This window comes from Cinclus cinclus, chromosome 4, assembly GCF_963662255.1.
Source record: "Cinclus cinclus chromosome 4, bCinCin1.1, whole genome shotgun sequence".
Lineage (NCBI taxonomy): Eukaryota > Metazoa > Chordata > Aves > Passeriformes > Cinclidae > Cinclus > Cinclus cinclus.
The window spans coordinates 35,928,711-35,953,501 of NC_085049.1; the positions used below are offsets into that span (position 1 = coordinate 35,928,711).

The 24,791-nt window shown below is 36.0% G+C and overlaps 1 protein-coding gene across 1 annotated transcript in view; it reads right to left on the bottom strand.

The window, feature by feature from the left end:
• Window positions 1-587: 587 nt before the first annotated feature.
• The window catches only part of MDFIC (MyoD family inhibitor domain containing), a 53,423-nt gene continuing 29,219 nt past the window's right edge, over window positions 588-24,791 (bottom strand). Inside the window, exons 4-5 of the mRNA XM_062491928.1 lie at window positions 16,919-17,188; window positions 588-4,113 (exon numbers count right to left, since the gene is read on the bottom strand). Of these exons, the coding sequence (XP_062347912.1) occupies window positions 3,866-4,113; window positions 16,919-17,188 (518 nt within the window). The 3' untranslated portion in view covers window positions 588-3,865. The remainder of the gene's footprint in view (window positions 4,114-16,918; window positions 17,189-24,791) is intronic.

Below are 24,791 nucleotides of genomic sequence, written 5' to 3' on the forward strand. Positions count from 1 at the left end.
ATGCAAGATTTCATGACACACACTCAAACAAAATTTCTGCAAGTTTTATCATCTTTCCTCTGTAATGGCCAGAGAAGCAATTCTTTTTTACCATCTACGGGGATCTAGATATAGAAAAAAATAGTGCAAAAGACTGTAGACACACAGTTTCTGCAGTTTTAAAGTAGTATAATGATGTTCACACCTACCTTAAGCCAACATGAAACAAAAATCATATGAAAACTAACAGCTGATTACCCTCTTGGTTCAGCTTGTTTTTAGTAAATAGAAGACTTGCTGTGGAGGTATTAAAATAACTTTCATTTTGATAAAATTTAATCATTACTGGAATTTCATCTAATTAATCCAATTTCATCAAGGAATGAATTATCCCTCTTAATGACAAACTTTTTTACTGCTAGAGGTTCATGCTAGCATAGCTTCTAGTGCCTAAGTTGGCTGAGCTTCACCTGTAAGACTTTACCCTCTGTGCAAGTCACCCAAAGGATAACACCTTTAGGACAGGTTAATGCAAAAGAAAAAAAACACAAAAAGAGACTAAATTATTCTTCAGAGGAGTAACAAGGCAAGACTAGAAGAAGGTGATATCCAAAAGTTTCAAAATAAAGATCTTTATTTCAAAATAGTGTTTGCAAGTAGCACATCCAATTGATATAAAATACAAACAGCATGTTTTTCAAATGGGCCAGTTTGCAGAACTATAAACTGAAACACTGTACAAGTTCACAAGAACATAAAATAGACAATTGAGTTCTAACGTTTTCATTTTATTTAAATTCTATTTTCACATTTGACTTCTAATTCTGTTTTTTTTATTACACAAGGTGCTTATAAGATTATAAAGTGAAAATTAAAAAAAAAACAAAACAGAATTTAAGGATATAAATATAGAAAGAATTCCTTAAACTACATGCTAGTATTCTCTGTTACAAAGATACATTTTTCAAAAGTGCTAATAGCTCTATGACAAACAGTAGCAGATTACATTTAAATGTCAACAAAATACACAATTTTTTATTTTTTCAATTGTCTGTAATACTTTGATACTTCTAATCATTATCAAGTTAGTAACACTATTTGCACCTCCTAGTATTTCACAAATGAAGTGGGAAAATACATATCTATGTGTGTATGTCCATGTGTGTGAGAAAAAGTATATACACATATGCATGAACAAAGTTCTCATAATTATTGCTTTCATAATTTCAATAAATCAAAAACCCACTAAATTCCAGTAAGTAGAAACAAGGGCTTGTGCAGGGCAAATTCTATAGATAACTTACAGAAAAGAACTCCCTACACTGGTAATTTCTGATTTGTTGATTTTTTTTTTTTTTTAACAACCTGTGGTAAAAGTAATATTTAGTATGATCTAGTATTCATTAAAAGCACTATACACAAATGTGCATTTTCCAAGCACAGAACTGGAACTGCTCCAGCAGGGCATGGATATTGGGGCAGGACAAGAGACTGGAAGTCCCTTTTCCTGTCCTGAAAGCAGTCAGACAAGAAACAGCCATAATTCACCTCTCTGTGACCAGAAGGACATGAGGAAAGATAGTTCATGGTGCTGTCTAGCCCCAGAGAACATGTTCCCACAACCATGGTGTCAACCAGAAACCTACAATGGACAAAGTACTGTCTAGACTTTTTCCAAGGTGCATTGAGTCCCAATGCTCACTGTGATGCCCCCAGTTTCCCCAGAGGCATTATGCCTTACAAAGACAAAATGCCTCCAGGCAATGCCACTCAACCAAGGCACCTCTTCCCCCTTCCCAATGTGGTTCAGCCTTTTAGGAATCATAATTGAGCCCCATGAGCCTGATTCTGAGCACTGGGAATTTATCAGTTTAACTATATTATTCCTTATTAACCTGCCTATTACCATAATATTTTTTGTGCTCTCTAACTGGAATTTAACCAATAGAAAATTCCAACATGAATGGAAATGCACTTAGTTTACACAATAAAGATCAGAATCTGGCCCAATATATGGGGGGGAAAAATAAGAATAATACGTGTAGCAACTATCAAAAACAGATTAGGAAACCCTCTGAGGGTGAATCTGCATTGCATAAGAACACACCACAATATTGCATACTCTAAGGCAAAACGCAACACTTCCCAGCTCCCGAGTATAGTTAAGGATTTGGCTTCAGTGATAACTTGCAGTAGTAGGCACTACTAGTCAGTGTTCACAAGAAGAAGCTTTGGTTAATATCAGACCATTTGTCGACTTAGCTTCACACTCCTGTGATCTTTAGCTTGTCACATTTGTATAAACTGAATTCACCATAGTAGGAATAGACATTTATGGCCAATTCACTCAACACACGTGTTATTGGCTATTGATGATCCTTGTAACAAGGACTGAATTTAGGAATTCTACAAATCTACACTCTACAAATGGAATATCTGGAGTGTTAATAGGAAAGTTTAAGTATGTGAGATCAAGATGTGTGGGTGGTTTACACAGGAAAGTTTGTCAGTTACAGACATGGTGGGGAGAAATTACCAGATGGTAAAGAAAATAGGTGCTCTGATTCTCTAAATCTGGCAATGCCATAAACCTCTTTATGTGTTCCACAATTACAATTACAAAAGAGATATTTCTTGGAAAGCCTTAATGGCCTAATAGGAAATATACAGTTAGGTCCAACAGTTCCTAACTGTATTTTTCAAACACTTTAAATACCAATCCTTTTAAAGCATATTTTTAAAGCATATAATATATTTTTTTAAATTATCTTTTTTACACAATTATTTTAAAATAACTTTTAAAATGTATCAGCAAATAAACATTTTTTGCATTTAATGACAGAATTCCTTGATCAAGTCAGTTTAAATTTGTTTTTTCTATCCTGTTTAAATTCTGCTACCCTCTGTAGATCTTTCTTACACTGTAAAGAAATAAATACTAAGTTATGTGACACTGGCTCCAAAGCCACAAACACTGACCAGGCCACTTAATGTACTGGTTTAGATTCTTGAGTTAACTTCTAATAATTTTCCTCTTATGGCCAATTTTTGAAGTATTGTAAGTCTATTAGTTTGTTACACTAAGGATATATTTAATGTCTACATAGATTTCCAAAGTCTTTTTCTAAGATGAATAATTTCAAGTAATAATAGCACTGAACTAAAATGATAATCTCTCTATTCTGTCTTGATTGATGACAAAGATATCCTGGTACTGTTCTAGTCCAGGGCAAAACTTATATTTGACTTTAGATTGTCAGATAAGCTCAGCAATGGAAACCACCAGGAAGTGGTCTCTAATCAATGAGATATTCAAAACAAAAGACATATTGCCAACATGACCACTGTAGCAAAAGCAATGGTAGGTTTCTGATGTTGGCTTTTGAATTAAGTTTAAACAATAAACAGTTAAAACAACAGAGCAAAGTTGCTTTCAACCCAAAGAGAGAGAAATAGAGTTATTTTGATTTTCAGAATGCCAGTAAAGGCATGTTATGCATGAAGGCATTTGAGTGTTTAAACATAAAGTAGGTAAAGGCAAATACTTAAGGCTTTGCCTTGCAGTCTGTTCTCTGACCAAAACCTATCACTCAATTCAAATAGCCATTTTGCCTTCAGGTGGCCTGCAGTATCAGGCCCATAATTCACTTTCAAGAAACTCTTCCATTTGCAAAGCCAAAAGGAAGGTGGAATGTAGTTTTAGTTTCACATACAAAACTATACAATTTGTGTTAGAATACAGCTTTGAGGATTGCTATTTAAAAAAATATTTATATAAAGGGAATTAACAGTGCAAGTGTGAAAATCTTACCTTGTCTTTCTTCAAATGTATTTAAAGAAAAGCTCTCCAGTTTTATAGAGAATAAAATAGAAAGGGTTAAATATTTCATGATGGGAAGCAGATCCCACAGCATTCCATGCAGATCTCCAAGCAATCTGAGGATTCACAACACGCGTCCATTATGCCACAGTCCATATCACACGGGCAGTTACAGTCATCCCCCACCTCGTCCCCGCAGCAGCAGCAGCAGGCTTCCGACGTGCAGATGCCACAGGATGCTTGTCCCAGAACAATGTTGCAGAGGGTGAGAAATTCACAGAACAAGCAAGCTAGGATACAGTGAACACAGCAATCTTCATAATCAACAGTTCAGTAGCATGTCAGGAACAAACAAAACAAACAAACAAAACAGTAAAAAGAAATGGACAAAGAAGAAAAGACAAAATCATTAATATGTCATTCTAAATCCAGATACATTGCAATTTCAAACAAGTAGCTGAATGAAAATGGTTCAAAGTAGACATAATCTACCACAAAAAAAGTGCTTCCCAGCTTCATGGTCACTTCTGCAGCTCAACTCATCCCCAACTCCATGCAAGTTTCCTGCCACCACTTCATTTCATACAAATCCCAAGTACTAAACTGCTCAGAGGTGCTTAGATCAATCTCCTTAGTAATTTATTATGCAAAATACCCATATCTATTATCTTCAGTTATACATTCTTACACAAACTGATTAAAAAAAAAAAAAAAACAGAACTAATGAGGGAAACTACCTAAAATTATTTCCAGCCCTTCCCAGTTCATCTTGCCCTTCTGAAACTGTTTTGCTTGATACTTGTGAAGAAAAATAAAGGAGTTGCTTAAACACTGCTGCTTTATTGTTTTTTGCACACTTTAAAACTAGCTTAACAGCATTTCTTACTTTCAACAATACATAAAATATTCAGCCAAAATTACAGATTTTTCTATTGCTTTTCAACACAAATCGACTGGTAATTCTTTCAATGTACTGGTTCAATCTTCAAGAGTTCTTAACTATACCTGAACATAAATATCCAGCTTTTAGAAGTACTACTAAACTATATAGATAATTAAGGTGTCCCACAAACTGCCTGCAAAAAATAATACATCCATGAGACATGACAGGAAAACAAGGATTGGAACTAAACATGAGCCAGTGAAAAGAAGACTGCAGGAATGAGGGATATACTCAATTTTACATAACGTGTATAAATTCATATGTATAAACATATTTAATTTGTAAGAGGCAGTGAACAGTCACTCAGAAACAAACCAAAAACTTAAAAATACAAGATGTGTTCAGGATGGAGAAATACTTTTCTTTCCTAGCCTCAGCTGTCATTCTTTTTATTGCCTGCAAACTTTGAACTCTTTAGCCACAGACAGGTGAAGATTGGGACAATGTTCTGGGGAAAGTATCATGCACAACCTCACCCTATCTCTTGCCCCTACAGTCTATCACAAGTATTCTCTGTGAGAGTCTGTTAGGAATGACGGGACAATTGAGCTATATGGATGACTGGTCTGAGTACCTAACAGAAATTACGTTCTATACACGTTATGTTCTTAGAGTTCACAGGCTGAAGACTGCTGTCATAGGGGAAAATTTACAATTACTTGCAACAGTAATACTATTATCAGGCCTTCTAACCAAATTTATAGATGTAAAAAATTGTGCAGTAGCCATGACAAGTATGTTGATTGATTCCAAATACTTCTAACATTGCCGAAACTCTGACTGCATGCTAGTGCAGCAATGACTTACATAAACAAGCATGAATATTTACAGCAATACAGCAACAGAGACTCAGACCAGCCAAATCTGTCCCAAAAAGCAGAGGAACTACCTGAACCCTTAGCCCACTCCTACTTACTACACTACTTAGATGCAAACTTAGCTTGAACATTCCTGTACTGCAACGTGGCCACAGTCATAACGCACTACAGAACCTTTATGCCCAAAAGGAAAAAATGGAAATTTCAGAAAAATCAAGAAGAGGGAAAAAAGCCCCAAAACCCTAACCTTAAAATCTCCCTACCACTGTGCAGGAAGAGAAACAGAGGAAACCACAGGTACATTTGATGTGCTTTAAAGAAAATTGTTTCTTGTAGTAAAAGGCTTCTATTCCCAAAGACATAATGTTGCTAAATAAATGACCTTCATAGAAAACACAGAAGATATGTGAAAAAAAGCTGGAGACTATCAGGTCACTGAAGAGGACCATAGACAGACTGATAGCAATTAATTAGCTGGTTGTCATGGAGATGGTGTTAAATATGCTCAGGTAAAATCTCCTTTCAGATTTTCTTTTAATATGAAGGAAAAAAGATAAAGAAGCCAAGAGGTCTATCTAAGAAACCTTCATATTTGAGGAACTAAGGTTTCAGTATATTGCATCTTTAAAAGGCAGCTTGAAGAAGCTAATGTGACAAAAAATGCTGTTCTGCAATTTATTTTTTTCTTTTTTTTGTACACCATAATGAAATGTTGTGTGTATATATATTGTAAATAAGATTCTCAAAAAATCTTTCCTGCTTCATGGGGATATGTAAAATTGCAGGGAGAGAAATATACATTTACCAACACTATCATACGTCTCTATTGATGGGCAAGGAACAGACTTCATAGGTTAAAAAAAAAGAGACTGTATTCAGAAAGGATTTTCTGGACCCACAAAATAACTTTTTCCTCCTAATCTAAAAAAAACCACACCAAATAAAGACTTACAAGAAGAGGCCATGGTGATTTAAATAAAGGTATTTCAAAGGTAAAACCGATGAAAAACAGTCCAAGACACAGTAAGAAATTTTGGCCCTTAGTATTACTACGGAAACTCTGTAGAGGGTCTTTTTTTTCCGTTTCTTCTTCACTGACTGAAACACTAAAAGGATTTATTCACCTACTCTTTATTTTTATTTCTTTCTCCCCAGCTGGCAAACCTAATATTTGATTCAAAAACTCTTTATATAGCAATTTTACCTAACCTCCACAAACAATTAATAGAAAGTAGAGATACCCTTTAGTCCTCTCTTCATTCTTGCAATGACTCATTTGTACAATGAACATAAACTTTGATCCACATTTCAAGGACAAACCTGAAATAATCATGCTTTTATGTTCTTCATGTTATTGACTTTTAATAACTATCCAGGTAGCAATTATTTAACACATGACAAAGCATGCTGTCACCTAGTCCTATCTAACTTGCTGAATTCAGAATCATGACTCTAAAGGGCTGCAATACCGTTGGATAAAATGGGTGGAAGAATAAATTCTTCCATGTATGACCCCTATTTCTTGGCTTCTTATCTATAGATGCAATTATAGGAAAAGATACAGTTAAACTGTATTTTTGTAGTAATAACAAACCTAAATGCCACACAAAAATCATCCTTCTCTAGTATCTATATTCCTACAGCACCCTGTCAGTTCCACAGAAAACATTTTACAGCTAAAACTGACTGCCATTATGATCAGTGGAATGAAGCCATGAAGGTGCTACACAAAACTCACTTCAAAAGAGTTGACCAGAGGTTTTTCATTACCATGTTGGAGACCACTACAATATGTTTAATTGCTTGCACAAGGCACTCCAGTAATATTTTCCTGCTTATAAGACCAAGGAGACTATTTTAAATTACATATTATTCAAAATTTCAAAACTTTTTAGTACATTAAGAATAAGGACTATATTTAACTTCCACTCTTTAACCTTACCACATCAAAATCAGATTTTTTTCCCAGGTGATTGAGAAGTGGAACAATTTAATCCAACTAGAACTAAGCATATTTTATATGTATCTGTAAACTTGGTGATTTTAATGTCTGACAATGTGTTTTCTGGAAAATTTAAGTATATTCTAGTATTTTCTAATAAGGAAATTATAAAGTAATACTGGTAATGACACTTGCATCAGCTTAAAATGATCTATTTCTTTAAGCTCTTTTTTGTTTGTTTGATAATTAGAGGGTCTCATTCTTCTTCTCCCATTAGATACAATAATAAAATCAAGAATTAGGGGCACATCTTTACTGTGGACAGAACTCCATTGGCCTTGACGCACTGCTGTTGATAGTAAGTTAACTCTGAAGTTTCTTGAGGTTTAACTTTTCTTTAAACCAATTTCCCTCTCTGTGGAAGTATTTAAGACTCATTACAAATCAGGTAAATCATTAAGAAAGACAAATTTTTCTTAGGACTTCTACACTACACCACACCACTCTCAAATTTCCATTGTTTTTCAATTCTTATATGACACTTTGATTGAGAAATGCTGCACTAGAGACTGTCACTATATAAAAGTGAGGATGTGGGGTGAGCACTGTCTGGAGGCATACTTAAAAAAATATAAAAATCCAAACCAGTACATCTACCTCAGTTCTTTTACCAAATGCTTCTGATTTCATCAAAACACTGTAACACATTTGTTGACTAGATCCAAGCTTGCATAAGCTATACTAAATGGCATAAACTACAAGTCCTGATCTGTAGGCAGTGCTAGTACATTTTATTAGACCAACTCATGTTTTTGGGGAAGAGGTGAGCTTTCAGACAATCAAGCTAATCTTCAATTATTCTTTCATTTTGTCTGGGATGAAAGTTAGACTTGAAGTTAAAAGCATCATCCCATCTGACATTTTTTAAAACTAATGTAAGTGAAGGTATTTCCTTAATCCTTTGGCACATCCCCAAAAGGCACAGTTTTGTTAGGGAACTTCATCAATACTGTTAAACCATGCCAAGGCCAATAGAACCCCACCAACATGTTCAAGTTTTTGCTGCTTTATATCATACACACATACCCAACCACGTGCTGATTTAACCAGAGAGGGCACAGTACATGTAATATCTACTTTAACTGGGTTTTAAATGTTACTACAGACAAGATCCAGATGAGAAATAGGTCTAAGACCCTTTCAAACTGTTTACACACTGTTATAAAAGTCCAGAAGGCTCCACTTCTAACTTACCCCAGTTATAACAGCTATGCTAATTTAAGAAAAAGAAACAATATCAACAATAAAACTGTTGTAATATTTGTCCATGTCTTTAAATATTTGCAGGTGCACGCCACTTTTTACTTCTAAAACAGTTGCGTACAGATATTACCATAGTACCCAATTTCTTTCAAATACTGAAATATACGTTTATTTTATTTCAATATCCCTTGCGTAATTTCCTCTTAATTTTTATGAAAAGATGCAGCTCTACTTAAAAATCAGATTTTTAAGAGAACTATCAACCATCAAAACTGTACAGGAAATGCAGAAGGTGAACTGAAAAATGCACAGAGAAATGCTTGTGTAGGCTGCAATGTGCTGCTTTTGTAATGTTTGACACTAACCTGTCACAAACTGACTCAAAAAGCTTTCATGCCAAGCAGGCAGGTCACACATGATAAAAGTTTTTCATGTCTACAGTGGTAAATAAGCTCACTTACAGGATGGTGACCTTGGTCAGCTTTTTACTAACTATATTCACCAAGTTCAGACAACTCAAAACAAATCTCCAGGCACTGTGCTGTCTCACGGAGAGAATCAAAAAGGGCAAACCCACAATCAAAGTGACAGCTGAAGTCTTCAGCAGGGGTTTACTGCGGGGCCCCGCAGAGCCCTGAACAGAAGCCCCAGCAGGTGCTACAGGCGTCCCGCAGTCCGGCAGCGCGGGCTGGCAGCGGCTGGGATGAACGCGCAGCGCCAGCGGCTGAGAGCCCACAGCCAGAGCAGCACAGAACCAGCCAGAAACCACCCCAGCACAAGGCTCCTAAAGGGCTACACAGGAGAGGAACAAAACTCCCGAGCAGCGGCACGCACACCAGTAGCACACACACCGTCACACCTCCCACCGCTCCTGCGCCGGGGCTCGCGGGCAGCCTCTGCCACCCACCGCCTTTCTTTTGAGAAAAATCACTGCACCCAGGAAAATCTTCACAGGAAAATAAGAAAAGGTAGAAAGCATGAACTGACATGTTGTTGTATGGAGTATGGTTATTTCTAGATAAAAGTGACATTTATTTAGACAGGGGAAAACATAGTTACAAAGCCTAGTAGATGCGATATTTCACCATTTAAAGTAAAAAACTATTATCTCAATTGAACAAGAAAATTAAAATGTTGCCTGAACAAGCAAATCACACTGAACACATGGAAACTTTCATCAAAGCTTATATTCTAAGTTCTCAATACAGATATAACCTCAGGAGTAAAATGATCCATTTCAAGCATACAGATATACTAAGAAATCTGCTAATTTCCAATACTTAAGACTTCCTTAGAATATGAAGCCTTCATTGCCACTGCTCACCACTGCAAATACTGAGATAAGTTAGGTCCTAGCTAGACTATGTCCTTATAAAAGAGATGCTGTTGGAAGACCCTTTTTCTGTACAGGCCCTGTTTTCCATTCAGTCTCGTCAAAAAATATGTAAATTACCGTTCAAGACTTCTGTGCAAAAAAACAATATAAACCATATTGAAAACACATCACTCTTCAAAATGCAGTCTTGAAACACACACATTTGACCATATGATAATGTTATGTGCTCACTGCCTGATTGACAACTGTGTTCTGATACAACCTTGTCTAACAAAAACACCTGTTTAGCACTTCATGATCAGACACAATTCCACTTCAAACCAATTTCTAAAACATACCAAATAAAATTTCGGCTAAAGTAAAGAGATTGCAGGATACTAACAAGTAGCTGCCTAAATAATACTTAATGCTACGGGATGGATTTCAGAAGTGTATGTATGTATGTTCAAAAAAACAAAAAGGCAGGTTGAGAAGTGGCTAATAGATATTTCTGCAATGACAGTCTATTGATGCACACTTACTGAATTTCAGTAAACAATATCAATGAAATGACTGAACGGTATATAAAAGAAAACTTACTGCTGCTCTGGTGTCCCTCAATAGTAAAAAGACCCGACACAATTCTATTGCAAATCATGCACGCTAAAGGAAAGTCTCCTGGAAACCATTTTTCCTATATAAAGGTATATAAACCAAAGTAAAACACTCATACTTCAAATAAAAGTCTGCTAGCATGCTAAGAAAACTACTCATTACTTTCCATGCATATGCACCTAGTGGTTCTTAAGACCCTGGCTTAACACAATGCATATTTGTTGGACTTGCTTTGTCTTCAGTTAAGCCATCAGTATCACTTGGGATATTCTAATAAATTAATGTAGTCAGCAGCATGAGTCAAATAGTGTCCACCATGCTTTGATTCAAAATCTAGAACAGATGAAGTTGCATTATACTAAAAAGAAGGGGGAGGGGGAAAGGGATGTCTCATTCAAATGCACCCTGAAATGTTGAATTTTAAACACTGGACTTAAAAATACATCCACACTTTGGTTGAAATAGTTCATTGCAACTCTAAGCTCAGCACCACAAGAAGCACAGTCTAGAAAGCTGAGGAATGTTCAAGCTTTGCTTCTGGGAAAATATGAATGGCAACTTGAATGTGGTAGCAAGTCTGCACTGACTGTCCTTCCCCAGAGTCCCACCCCATGCTGCAGGCTTTCCTTATCTAGCTCAGTGCTGTATCTTAGCCTTTTTACACTTCCTAAAGACCTCTCCTGAAAGAAACTCATTGCCAAGAAGATGCCTTCTAGAGCCTTTCTGATTTAGAGAGCTTGGGAGGGAAAGAATAGAGTAGATCTCACTGTCTATACAGGAGGCAGGCTCATGATCTGTACAGCATAGTTTAACAATCTACTGTTTCCAAATGAATACAGCAATTGTGTATGCTCAAAGCCTTTTGATTGAAGTACCACATTAAGCTCAAATTATCAAGTCACTGGAGTTGTGAGAACTACCCTGCCAAACACAGTAACTTCTGAGATCATAACAACTTGACCAGAAGTGAGAACTTCATGTCAATAATGAATTAAAACTTGTATTCCCTCTCTCCATCCTTAACTTTTCAGAAATGATTGCTTTGATTCAAAAAATGTGTAACACCAAGCTTATAAGGATTTGGTAGGAAAATTTGGTTTGATTTCTAGAAAATAATAAGCACCTACCTAAGCCCCTCACTCCCTTAACTGAATTCCTCTTCCATACTTCCCCCACCCAACTTCTTTCTTTTTGTCCTCTAACTCTGCATGCCGTTATTACTTACCTTCCACCACTCTAACACACATATGCATGCACTGACTTACTCATCCGTCTTCATTTCCTGACATCTAGATCTACTGTTCTGCTGCCTCACTGCTGTCTCCTTTAACCTCCTCTCTAAGTTTCTCTGGACAGGTCTGCATCTGGATCTGCATTAGAGCTCTGGATGCTCTGCATCTGAAAACAGCAGCTAGACTGCCTTCCTTTGTAGTCATTTACAATTGTTTTTTCATGTTTTCAATGTGTTTTTCTCCACTGCTCATAACAAACAGTTGCAAAACAGTAATAATTGTCTTTGCTAGTGGCCTACCAACCAGAATTTTGGAAGTACTCTGACACCTCTGGCATCAATAATTCAAAATATTATAAAAATTCCTTGGAGCTAATTTTTTTTATTCCAAATATTCACTGAAACCTATCCAGCCCCTTTGAAAAATCTTTAGAACTGAAACAGTGTTTAAAAACTGCTTTTCAAGAGTGACACTCCAACTATTTCATAATTCCTTTGGTTTTTTGAGTGTAAGTTATGGAGCTGAGTAAGATTTCTTCAGGGACAATATGGATTAATAATAGATGTGGAGGAAAAGCAGAACTGGTGAGTGCACTCACCCCCTCCCTCCTAAGTCTCACTGGATATGAAAGTGTTTCTAACCAGCATATTCTGGAATGCTGACATGACCACATATACTACAGACTCATTTTAAAAAGGAGTCTTTAAAGCTTTTATATTACTGCTACCAAAATGTCTGTTACATTTTGAAGCATTTCCTACACAAATACAGCTCCAAAAGCTCACAAGATGTGACCCACAGTGCAAGTGGCGTTTCCATCTGGAACAATTAATAAAAGAGTTCTTAACTGTGGTGGGTGAATTTTTGAGGGGTGGCAGACTGGGAGGTTTCATAGCTTGTGCCAGGACTGCCTAGTACTTTGGAGACCAACAGAAGCAGTACCAATTTTCAAGGGAAGATGTGCTACCCAGGGTGAAGTAATATTGAACTTCATTTAGCTTTCTAGTATATATACTCAAATCTGCAGTATTTGAAGCAGCATGCTGCATTTCAAACAAGCATGAGCTCAAATAAGTTCCTGTGTAAGAGGGGGGAAAGCCCCACATGTTTCTTGATTATATCCTTCTTCTAGCCCTTCCAGGCTTTCTATTCTGTCAACAGATACAATATTCTAGAGCAAAGTACCAGACATGGACAAACTTTGCATTGCAACCAGGTGTGGTGTCCCAGAAATATTCACATCTTGTCTTTTAAGAAGAATCAAGAAGCATGCAGGTTTTGGGAGGGAATAAGAAAGAAATGAAAAGATATTTTCTTTCCTAGAGTTTAAACTCAGCTTGACAGCCAGAACTTCTCTTCTCTTCTCTTCTCTTCTCTTCTCTTCTCTTCTCTTCTCTTCTCTTCTCTTCTCTTCTCTTCTCTTCTCTTCTCTTCTCTTCTCTTCTCTTCTCTTCTCTTCTCTTCTCTTCTCTCTTCTCTTCTCTCTTCTCTTCTCTCTTCTCTTCTCTCTTCTCTTCTCTCTTCTCTTCTCTCTTCTCTTCTCTCTTCTCTTCTCTCTTCTCTTTTCTCTTCTCTTTTCTCTTCTCTTTTCTCTTCTCTTTTCTCTTCTCTTTTCTCTTCTCTTTTCTCTTCTCTTTTCTCTCTTCTCTTCTCTTCTCTTCTCTTCTCTTCTCTTCTCTTCTCTTCTCTTCTCTTCTCTTCTCTTCTCTTCTCTTCTCTTCTCTTCTCTTCTCTTCTCTTCTCTTCTCTTCTCTTCTCTTCTCTTCTCTTCTCCCTTTCTCCGGCCACTTTCCTTCACTTAATTCACTTAGTCTCCTGACTGACCAGACCAAAAAACTCAAGGAGGAAGACAAGGCAGATGAAGCAAAAATACAAGGTGTGTATTTTCAGATTTAAAAGACAAACAAGGCTAGAAATTAGATTATACAATCCAAAGTACTACATAAGGAATAGCAAAATTAAAGTGAAATGAAATATCTGAAAGTGTAAAAGTTTACCTTATTCCTTTCTATTAAATCTTTCTGGATGCTATAAACTAAGCAGGTGAGTTAATTCAGGTGATTTATTACTCACGGAACAAAATAAATACAGTTTGTCTCTTTGTGCATCAGACCATTTTAAAAACTGCCTAGAAGTTACATTATTACCCTAGATATATATGTGCCTGAATACAAATACACACCTTCAAGTAAATTCAAACCCAGCACCTCTTCAGCAGTAACCACTGGCTTATGAGGTTAACATGGTACAAGTTAAGCAAAGCCAAGTGGTTAAGCAATGTCCCAAATAATTTTCAATAGCTTTGTATCTTTTCCATCTTCCTGTAAGTTGTGTCAATAGCTTCTACAGAAATGCCATTGAATCAGAAGAGGCAACTGCTCATAAAAAAGCCTCTTTGCACAAAAATGTTCATTACACAAAGACTAGCTGCAGAATTTAGGTTAAAATTAAATTGCACATACCATTTTGAAGGAATGTCTATGCCATCATCAGTCACGGAAAACTCTTCTGGTTTAGTATAATTAGATGCATTTATCAAGCATATGTATGCATATATATACAAATATGTCTGATTTAAATGCAATTACAAGTCCTTTAAACAAGTAACTGGGCTAATTATATCAGGTTTTTGTAATGCGGTCTTCCAGAAGTAGTCATAAGGGGTTAACATGATTTGTAGTAATAACATAATTATTTTTAGCTATCAATAAGTCATTTTTCCCTCAAATAGTGAGCTCTTCTTTGCTTTAATTTAGATATTTCAAATTACTGCTGCCAGACTTTCTGATTATGCATCTTCTAAAAAAATGGGACGATAGAACAAATAAAGTATATATTGATACCTCCTGAAAGGCAGCAGTTTGATAAGAATACTACTTATAGTTTATAGTTCTGACATGTAGCCCCATAGGGTACCTTACTGCAAAGCTGAAGAAATTGTCAGAAGGCTTGTACATGTCTGCAAGCAGATGTGTTTACACAAATACAAAACACGTCTGTCAGAGAACTGTAAAGCAAAATAAATTTCAAAACCAGAATATCACTTTTAAAAACAAGTATTTGTTTATGGGAATATTCCAATACACCAGACATACTTTAATCATTGCATGATAAAACCTGTGCTTTGCTTGGATTGAGTAACAGAAAGCTTGGAGCTGTAGACATTTGCAGAATGGGGGAAGCTACTCAGAGCATATATCTGAGTTCTCACATTCAAAATGAGAACATTACAATACCAGATGTTCAGTGTTGACTATATTTAGCTATTTGATGACTTGTGAAACTGTGTGTGACAACAGGACTATCCTGTATTTCTGTGCTTTGAAAGAAGGCAAGTTATACAATGTGACAACACTATTTAATTATCTATATTTTAATTAGACATGCCTTTAAGGATAATGATATTTCTTCTGTATATAAAATTATTGTATGATGGCAGTTTCAGGCAACTAGCCCAACTGTGTTAGATATTAAAATCAGACATTAGAATTTAAAGCTAAATCTGAAGACATCATTAATTTTCTCCTAAATCACTTAGCAATTTGACATAATTATATTCCATTATTAAACAGAAAAAGCAACCCCCAACAACTGTTTTTATTACAGGATAATTTTAGAAGAAAAAAGGAAATGTTTTCCATAATTAATTGTATAGGGGAATGAACAGAGCAGGCACTGCCTCTGAAACAACAGCTTGTTTTTTTTCAGAGGTTGAATTTCTTAAATTTCAGAGGCCTGCACTTTGTTTCAGTCACATGAACAGATCTAGGATTCTTAAGATACAGTCTTTTCAAAGTGCACTAAGGAGAACCATATAAGGATATTTCACGTAACAGAAAAGAGAATACAGAAAGTTTGAAGTTGTGATTTTGGAAAGAAATGTTAGAGGACTAAAAGTGCAACAGAAAAGTAACAGTAAATTCTTGAAGATAAACATGAAAATAAACAATAGCAAGGGGGACCAGCCCATGGAAGGCTCTGACTGAAGCTGTTCTTTATGTTACTGCACAGATTCACTTAGTAAGTTTGACTGTAGTAGTTGAAGCCAAAAGGAGTCGTTCCACAGACATCAGTAGGCTTCGTTCAGGCCGCTACTTGTGGTTCTTCTCATCCTTCATCCTTTCATCTAGGCTGAGAATCCTCCCCATTTCACTGAACACTACTGTCTCTCATTTCTCTAAGAATCTGTGTCTGTTCCCCCCCCCCTTCCCCCCCAGAGAGATGTTTTTTTTTTTAACCAGTCACATCTATGCCTGCCTCAAACCAATACAACTTCTACACTCTTCTAGTTAAGGGCAGTAGCAAAGTCCATTGAGTACATTAGTGCTAATGGGAAGGATTGAGAAGCTCAGGAACTCTGGAACCATGAATGTAAATGCAAGCAGTAAGAGCACAGAGCCACTGCTAAAACATAAGAGAAATTATTCACTTTTGCTTATTTAAGCTATGAGGAGTAAGAAGATTTTACGTGCACATTATCTGCATCCCAAATATAGCATAAGGCACACTGAACACTGAAGCACAGGTCATTGTTTTATTATCTAGTGTTCAGACCTCACAGCTAGCCAGGATATCAGCTAACAGAACATTTCAGAAGCAAAGTCTACCCTCCCGGAGCTTGCCATTACTGGATTTAAATATTTACTATGCTTTGAACTAGTAGTACTTTTAATGTTTTTTCTTCTGGTGCATGTGTGACAATGCTGATAGGAGTTTCTCTCAGTTCAGGATACTTAGTACAGAGACTAAAACATTATCAGATCATGTTGACCAAACATTTGAAAGCAAGAACTCTCCCATTCCTACCCCTTCCTTCAAATACTTAATATTTTCCTTTGGGAAAGAAGTTTGTCTTTTATCTTAATAACTTCTATTTGCTTCTGGAGCATGAGTCACATTCTTCAATTACTTTCAGTTGATTTTATAATTCTTTACTGAGGTTTGGTTTGTCTTTATTCAGTTTGGCTTTTTTAAAAATAGTATCAGCTTACCTTCTGGTGAAGTACCTGGCTTTTGAGAAAACACAGAGCTTATTTTACTCTTCTTGCTGCTGTTGCTGTTGACAGACAAGGTGGACTGAATTTTTCTGTGCATTTTTTCTGAAACAGGAGATGAAAGCTTTCTGTTGTCTGCAGGCATATGCTTGACCCCGCTGTGAATTCCATTACTCAGACCCACATGGCCATTTTGGATTTTGCCACTTTCTTCCTCACTCCTTTCCAATGCTGAAGTATTTGGCTGAGGCAAACGTTGAGGTTGTGCTTAAAGTACAAGAAAGAAAGGGTTAATTTAAATTGTAAATTGATAACTGAACACTTTAGGCTAGATTGGGAATGCAACTTTCCTTGCTCTTATTAATCTAAAAACAGACTGATAAGTTAACATTCCTCCATCAAGACAATAAAGCAAAAAATATCTCCAGATTAAAAATAATTATTAGGTATTCAAAAAGCACCTCACATCTGCATGAGGCCTAGATTCCCCATTTGACAGTGTAAGGAAAGGCTTGCAAGGCTCTGTGAACTACACATAGAGAAAAATGCCAGCCATTTGAAGAAAGGAAAGAAGTCAAGACTGGCACAAATATAGCAAAACTGAGATAAACTTGTATTGAGGGAATCAAATGAATAATGTATGAAATACAACCAAATGAGAAAAAAGTGTAGGAGTAAACATACAGACCACAGTGATGGGCTAAGAGGAAGGCTGGCCAACCTGCCAGTCTCCAGAAAATAACCTGAGTGATGTGGTAGGGGTCCCCTGACACTCAGCCATCACAGACCAGTATATTACAGAGGAACACAAATACCCAGGTAACTAACAAGTTTGAGCTTAAATTCATAAAGATTGTGGATTACTGAGAAGTACAAAACCAACCAAAATCCAGTTTTGTGGAAGAAGTAACCAGAAGGAACTTGCATTCAAACACCACAGAACTGTGGCAAGCCAGAGTCCCCACCTCTATATTCTTCAGCCCAGAATCAATTTTAGAAATGGCTGTAATGGCCCAGTTAGGGGTTTAATGGAAACACTAAAATGGTCAAAGGGAAAAAACCAACCCTGGTCAAGGCAAAATCTGCAGTGACCTGGCTAAGACTTTGAGAGAACGTTATAAACTCATCCTAAGGAGTAAGCATGAAACCTGGCCATTCTGTGTTGAGCTATCATAAAGGAGCATATTTATAACAACATGGAAAAGAGATTTCCTATGTATTCTTTAGTCTGTAACTAAAGAAAATGTGCATGGTTTTTTTTAATGTAAAGCTGTGTAATAAAAAAAAATGGTTTCAATTTAACAACTATTATTATTTAGAAAAAAAATTATGCAGATTTCATGGGGGAAAACTAATCAAACTGTAAACACAGTAACACAACAAGATTTCATAATCAAAAAGCATCAGCCCAATCAGCTCTCTTAATCAAAATACTACTGCATCATGCTCGGACATAAAGAGCATAAAGGTTTTCAGACAGTCCAATCTTCACCTATTTAAAAATGTTATGTCAAAGAAAAGGTCCAGATTCTCTCAGATACCCAACAGACAAGAAATTTGTGCCAGCAGTAAGGAAAAACAGTGCTGCAGTCCATTCTCTTTTCAGACGATTCAAATCAATTTTCTGATGATTTCACAGTATTAAGTTAAAAAATACATATAGATAATTATAGGTAGCTTATTCTAAAAGAAACAACTCCACTGATCACTTCAGGTACAAGGTAACAAATTTTCCAACAAATACTACTAGGACAAACAGACCAACATGGTCTCTAAAAGGACGCAGTTCTAAATTTACCTAACAAACCCTCAATGCTTTCCTTTTAACCAATATACTAACACCATTATCAAATTGCTTTGTCCACTATCATAAACTTTTCCAGATTAAACTTCACATAAATCTTTATGTTCTGGTTATGCTCACAGGCAACAAAGGATTCTTTTTCATAACAGTTTAAATATGAACTGGTTCACGCTTTTCATGCCACTTGATATTTTAGTCACTGCAGCTAACATTTTCAGAAGATAGCCTTGTCTGCCCACATTTATCTAGGTCAGAATAACCCGGCCTAAACCTTCTTGACCAAAGTGATAATTTTCTGTTGCAGGAAAGAAAGGGAGGGCTGGGAGAAACATTCATGTTTTAGACTCCCCAAAGATGTTACAGGGAATACAAAGATCAAAGATCATTCCCTTCCATTACCACTAGTAACCGCTCAGAAAACTCCAAGCCAATAAAACAGGAGCACACTATCTGAGACCTGAAGAACTAACTGCTGCCCAAAGGCTTTTTTACTGACAATGCTGAAACTGCTTCTCCTTCCATTTTGCATTAGTATTTGTAAAATCTATGAATAGGAACATAAGCAAGGCACTTTCTTCACTTTGGAATTCAATTTGTGCTATTGATGCCTTGAGAGGCTACCTAGAACAGAGGCTAGGCAGTGCTAAAGGAATAAAGTAGGTACTTATTAAAGGGCCTTCAAATGGTACACCTTGGGCACTACAAGGGCCTGGCCCAGACTATACTCAAGATGGATGCAAGATGGATGACCGGTCGAGAGTTTTCACACTTTTATAAGTTTTGCTCCATTTAAAAATTTGGGTTAATTGTCCAATTACAGCTTCAGGTTATGAAATCCCATCCTTCCAGATTGCTCTCCTCAATTTGCTGTTGTTTAAACTTTTTGGGCCTGAAGCTGCAAAGGTGTCCTTGGTTCTAGGGCTGGAAAGGGATTGATTTGTCTAACTAAGCTGTGAGGAGAACTTGCTAACACTATATATGAAGTTATATACTGTTGCAGTACAGAATCTGGAAAATATAAAAGCTAAAACTTAAGGCATCACTATATATTTCATAAATATATACAAGCTCTCATAAAGGACCCAAACCAAATTTTTAGGGAATTTTCTCCTATTTGAATAAGAATTATTAAAAGTATACTACCAGGAACCCTTCATGTAGATTCTCTTTGCATATATGTGCAAAATCAATTTTGTTAAAAATCATGTTATTCCTTCCATTTAAAAAGAGTCAATGTAGACCTAATCACAGTCAAAAATCTTTGCCAATATCAGAAATTAAAATTTACTCTCTAAAATTCAGTGTTTATGTTCACAGCACCCAATAGTTTTATCTTCATTATCCCACCTAAATGCAAATTTTATAATTAAGAAGCAGTGTTTTTCATGTTTCTTATAATGTTTCCTCACCCTGCATTGCCCATGATTCCTTGGTGTGGAGCAGTGCAGTTGTACCAATGAACCAGAATTTCTGGGGACAGTTAATCTTCCTCAATAAACATAAGCAATAGACCTTTCTAAAAATTCTCTGTCTGGATGTCAGTTTTATAAACTATGACCTTTTCTAAGCCAGTTAAATTGGTGGTGGGAATTTAAATTGTTTGTATATTTTTTGAGCTTTGCTACAATGCAGTCACTTGACAAAATATCCAAAATTCAATCTTCAAAATTAGGTGTGTTTCTGTCAAACTGTGGGTAAATGGAAAGCCTTGGAAATCTAAATAGTTATAGGCTTTTGCTTTTATTATTATTTTTACTAAGGGTTTAGGGACTTTTCTATGGTTTTTGAATTTTAATTTTTATTAAGTAATCCTGTTCCCAAACACTCTTAATGGAGTCTTTTACCATTAACATTGAACTTTTTAGCTGACTGGCTTTACAGTATTCACGTGTGATATGCAGGTCAAATCAAAATGGAATAAAAACCCCAAATGGATTAGTTATCTCAATTTAAATTTATTTTAACTTTATTGATAATTTTGCACTAGGGAGACTTGAATCTTATGGTTAAAACACACTTGAAACCAATTAGGAACCATATGACCGCATTCTAGCATAAAGAACAAAAGCAATTGACAGTTCCGAGATTAAACCACAACCACTCAGTTTAGAACAGAAATGTTTTTACCTTATTTTTTAAAGGTTGTGTATATCTTAAAAAAAAAAAAAGAAAAAAAAAGGTGTAATATGGAGAACGACACAATGCTTCTTAAAACACAGTGATACCCAGGGACTCTCACTCTCTCTTTAATGATCCACTGCTCTCATTCAGCTGTCTTTCTTTTTTCAAATCTTTACATATGTGACAGCTCTCAAAAGTAGACCATAGACCATCTGGCATTTTCCGAGGTGTAACTTGTGCAAATTCAGCTCTACTGGGAACACAATGCTATCTTCTGCCTGCGTTATAAAAGATACAATAGAATGTAGAACTTATGAGTTGTTTTGAATTATTCATTTTTTGCCTGTATATTCAAGAAATTTTACAAACTCTGCATTTTGTACTACATAATCACATGCGTTAAAGGTACAAAGAAACTTTTTGACACCTCTTTTCTACAGAAAGATGGCATTTTGTTTGATATGTGAACATTCAGCGCCTGTTATATCATTCTAAACAGGCCGTGTGCTGCTACAAAAGATCCCATTTTACACTCTATGTATGAGCAAAAATGTTATTCTTGATATTCACTAACTAATGCAATACACATCAAAATTTCAAATGTGTGTTGGATGAACATTCAGCATCGCCAAATCAGCAGGGTACTGGTCACTTACTATATGTCAAAGATTTAAGAATAAAATCATTCCTCAGACAACATAGAAAAATTGTCATTTCAAACTTCTACAATGAGTAGTTTGAAAATGTCCTAAGAAATACCATGCTTTTCAGGTTAATATGTTTTTAATCTTTAGCAAAACCAGTAGATTTAAGTCAATATTTTATACAGTGCTAACACTAGTGGATTTTCAATAAGAATGATAAATATTAGATTAATGATTCAATAGACTGAATCTTTCTTGATAGAAAACTAGCAGATAATATAGGTAGTAATAACTGCACATGAATCTGCTGCCTGTGGAAAAGCAATAAAAAGGCAATATATTGCTATAGCATATAATCTATTAGTGTGTTTCACACTTCCTTGTCATTGGTTTCCTTGAAAAGTGGGCCTTAATACAGAAACTCCTGCTGTTATTTAACTGACTTTACACAATAATTTAATTATAATGTTACTAACTGGGAAGTAAAATAGAAAACATTTATTATGTTTTTTGGTGGTTTTGAAGTAACTATGCACATTCATTTTCAGACTGTAAAACCCTTAGCACACTTTAAACAAATACGCACACACACACACAAACACACACACACATATATACATATATATATATATATATATATATGCACCCTGACCACATACTCTTTTTACCCTTTGCAAAGTCCCAGCTGTTCTTAAAAGAAAAATTCTGATGCATGCAGTTAACAGAAAAATGTGTCAACAGAGGGAAACTCTCGACCATCATCAGGGATTTTAGACAAAACACAAAAACAAACATACACTGAATGCAGACTCCTCTGAGTCAAAGTGAATAAAAGAAAATATCAGGAGGGAGAGAACAATTGAGACAGTTAATTAGTAGCCTAATCACATGAAAAGCAATTCCAAGGCAGCTGATATTAACACCCATGGAGTTTGCTAGTCTGGCCAATGAAACTGATGGAAAAAATACTTTCCGGTCTACAGCCTGAGTTATCTGACTACACACCCAAAGAAGTAAGAACAGTTTTTTTCTTTATGTATGATACAATAGTTTATGATGATAAATCAGGCCACAATAACAGTATGTTTGCAGGTGGATGTGGGAAGAATAAAAATGCACAACTCCTGGTTGTAAAAACTGTGATGGTATTTTCCAATATTAAGAAAATACAACATATTGTTTCACTTGACAATAATCTTAACACTTCTCTCTTCCCAAAACAGTTGCAACTGCAATAAGATGAACTTTTTTGGAAATACAGAGGTACTGATTGGGTCCGCCAACACTGAAAGTCAAGATCAACACAATAATTTGAACTGGAAGAACTGTTTGATCTCAGTGGACACTGCTCCTACTCCCGCTGCATGGATCACATGGAACAGACCATATGTAAGGGAGGGAAGAATCAGGCCTCTGATTTTTATCAGTGCTTCTTCATAACACTTACTTTCATAAGTAAGCTTAAGGGGGGAAATAAAGCAGATGACAGTCAAGATTCGCACAGTAAAACCAGGGGCTTCCTGAATTCTAGAGTAAAATTAAGGTGATTCTAAATTATTTCTGGAGAAAACATAAATTCTTTAGATATAAAAGGCAATATTTCCCACTGACTAGCAAAAAAATCTTAACCTTTCGAAAATATTATATATTGTACGTGTTACACACCCAATAAGCATAACATTTAAGTGAAACTTGGAGAACCCAACTATCTCAGTCCTTCTCCATCCCCACTTTCTAACTAAATCCTGACTAGTCTCTAATATGATCTTCAAACTACATCAATAGTTTTCTCTGTCTAGCTATCCAGAATATTAGCATTCAGATTACAAGATGTACCTCTGAGTCAACCTGTGAAGTGGCTTTTGTCAGCAATTATTTTTGAATATTTTCCAGGACATAAATAGCATATACTGCAGCTACCATACCACAGAAAGCATACATTAACTAAATAACAAGGTACCATCAAGGCACCATCTATCTTTTAAAATCATTTTTTTACACTGAATTTTTTATACCATGCTGACTTTACAAAGAAAACAAAGTATCAACTAACAGCATCAACCACTTTTTAGAATTCCTTCTTGTAAGACGCGAGGACATCTTCAAAATGAATACAATATATTATTATGAAACAGGATGTCCTTTGTAATGAAAATACTGCAGTAAAATTGCTGGTACAGGTTTTACAGGACCCACACTGAGAACACTTTGTTAGAATATGTCTGAGAGCACATCTAGGGAACACCTGGTATAACAGAAACAAGGCTGGCAGGGGACAAAAGGAAAATGCATTTTATCCTGTCAGCTTTTGCTTGGTGAAGGGGGGACAAGAATGGCAAACATTGTGCATGTGTGTTTATGGGCTGAGAAGCAGCACAAGTGCACAAGACAGTGCCCAAAGTACTCTTATATCTGTGCACAGACACCTGCAGTGCCTTCCTTCGGAAGCGCTGCAGGACTTTACACACTGTTTGAAGGGTTGCAGAAATTGTATAAAGATGTCTTTGACATATCCAGAGAGATGTAGTTACCACAGGAAAGCATGAAAAGGGCTAGTAACCGGGTTTACAAAGTTGATAAGCATTCCAACTGAAAATATGGAGCGAATTTCTCTATTTACAAATTCTATGTCCTTCCTAATGTGATTCTGCAAAATGAACAAATGCCCACCGATTTTCTCTAATGACTGCAACAGCAAATTTTAAATCTTTGGCAAACTGAGTAAATGCCCTAACATTTTTTTGTTACCCATCTTGCAGCAATTATCTCAGAATCAAAATACCCTTTGGCTTCTAATTACCATTAGATTGTCAGAAAATTATTCTTCTTTATCAAACACATATCTTGCCTTCATTAGCCATATTTCTTCTGAGACTACAAATATTGTCATCTGTGATAAACTTTGCAGATGATCTGGGAATTCTTGGTAGATTGCAATATAATTAGAAATAAAGACAATTCACATAACACAGCGACTGTTAAACTACACCTGCATAAAGCTGAATGCAGTTCTTACTGTAGCATAGTTTGTCAATTCTTGAGAATAAACAACAGGAGCTCACCACAAAATACCAAGATCCAAACACAAACCAGGGCATTATAGGTAACACACTCGTACACCTGAGGAATAAATCCCTACATAGTGTTGCATTCAAAAGTGGGAAATTTTACTGCAAACTTTCCACGTCCAAAATTTCTGTATCCATTTTTTTTCTCACATGTTCTGCTAGGACTGGAAAATAATTGTACTGTATTTGCTCTTGTGTTTCATAGCATTGCAGCTATGAACTGCAGTGGTAAC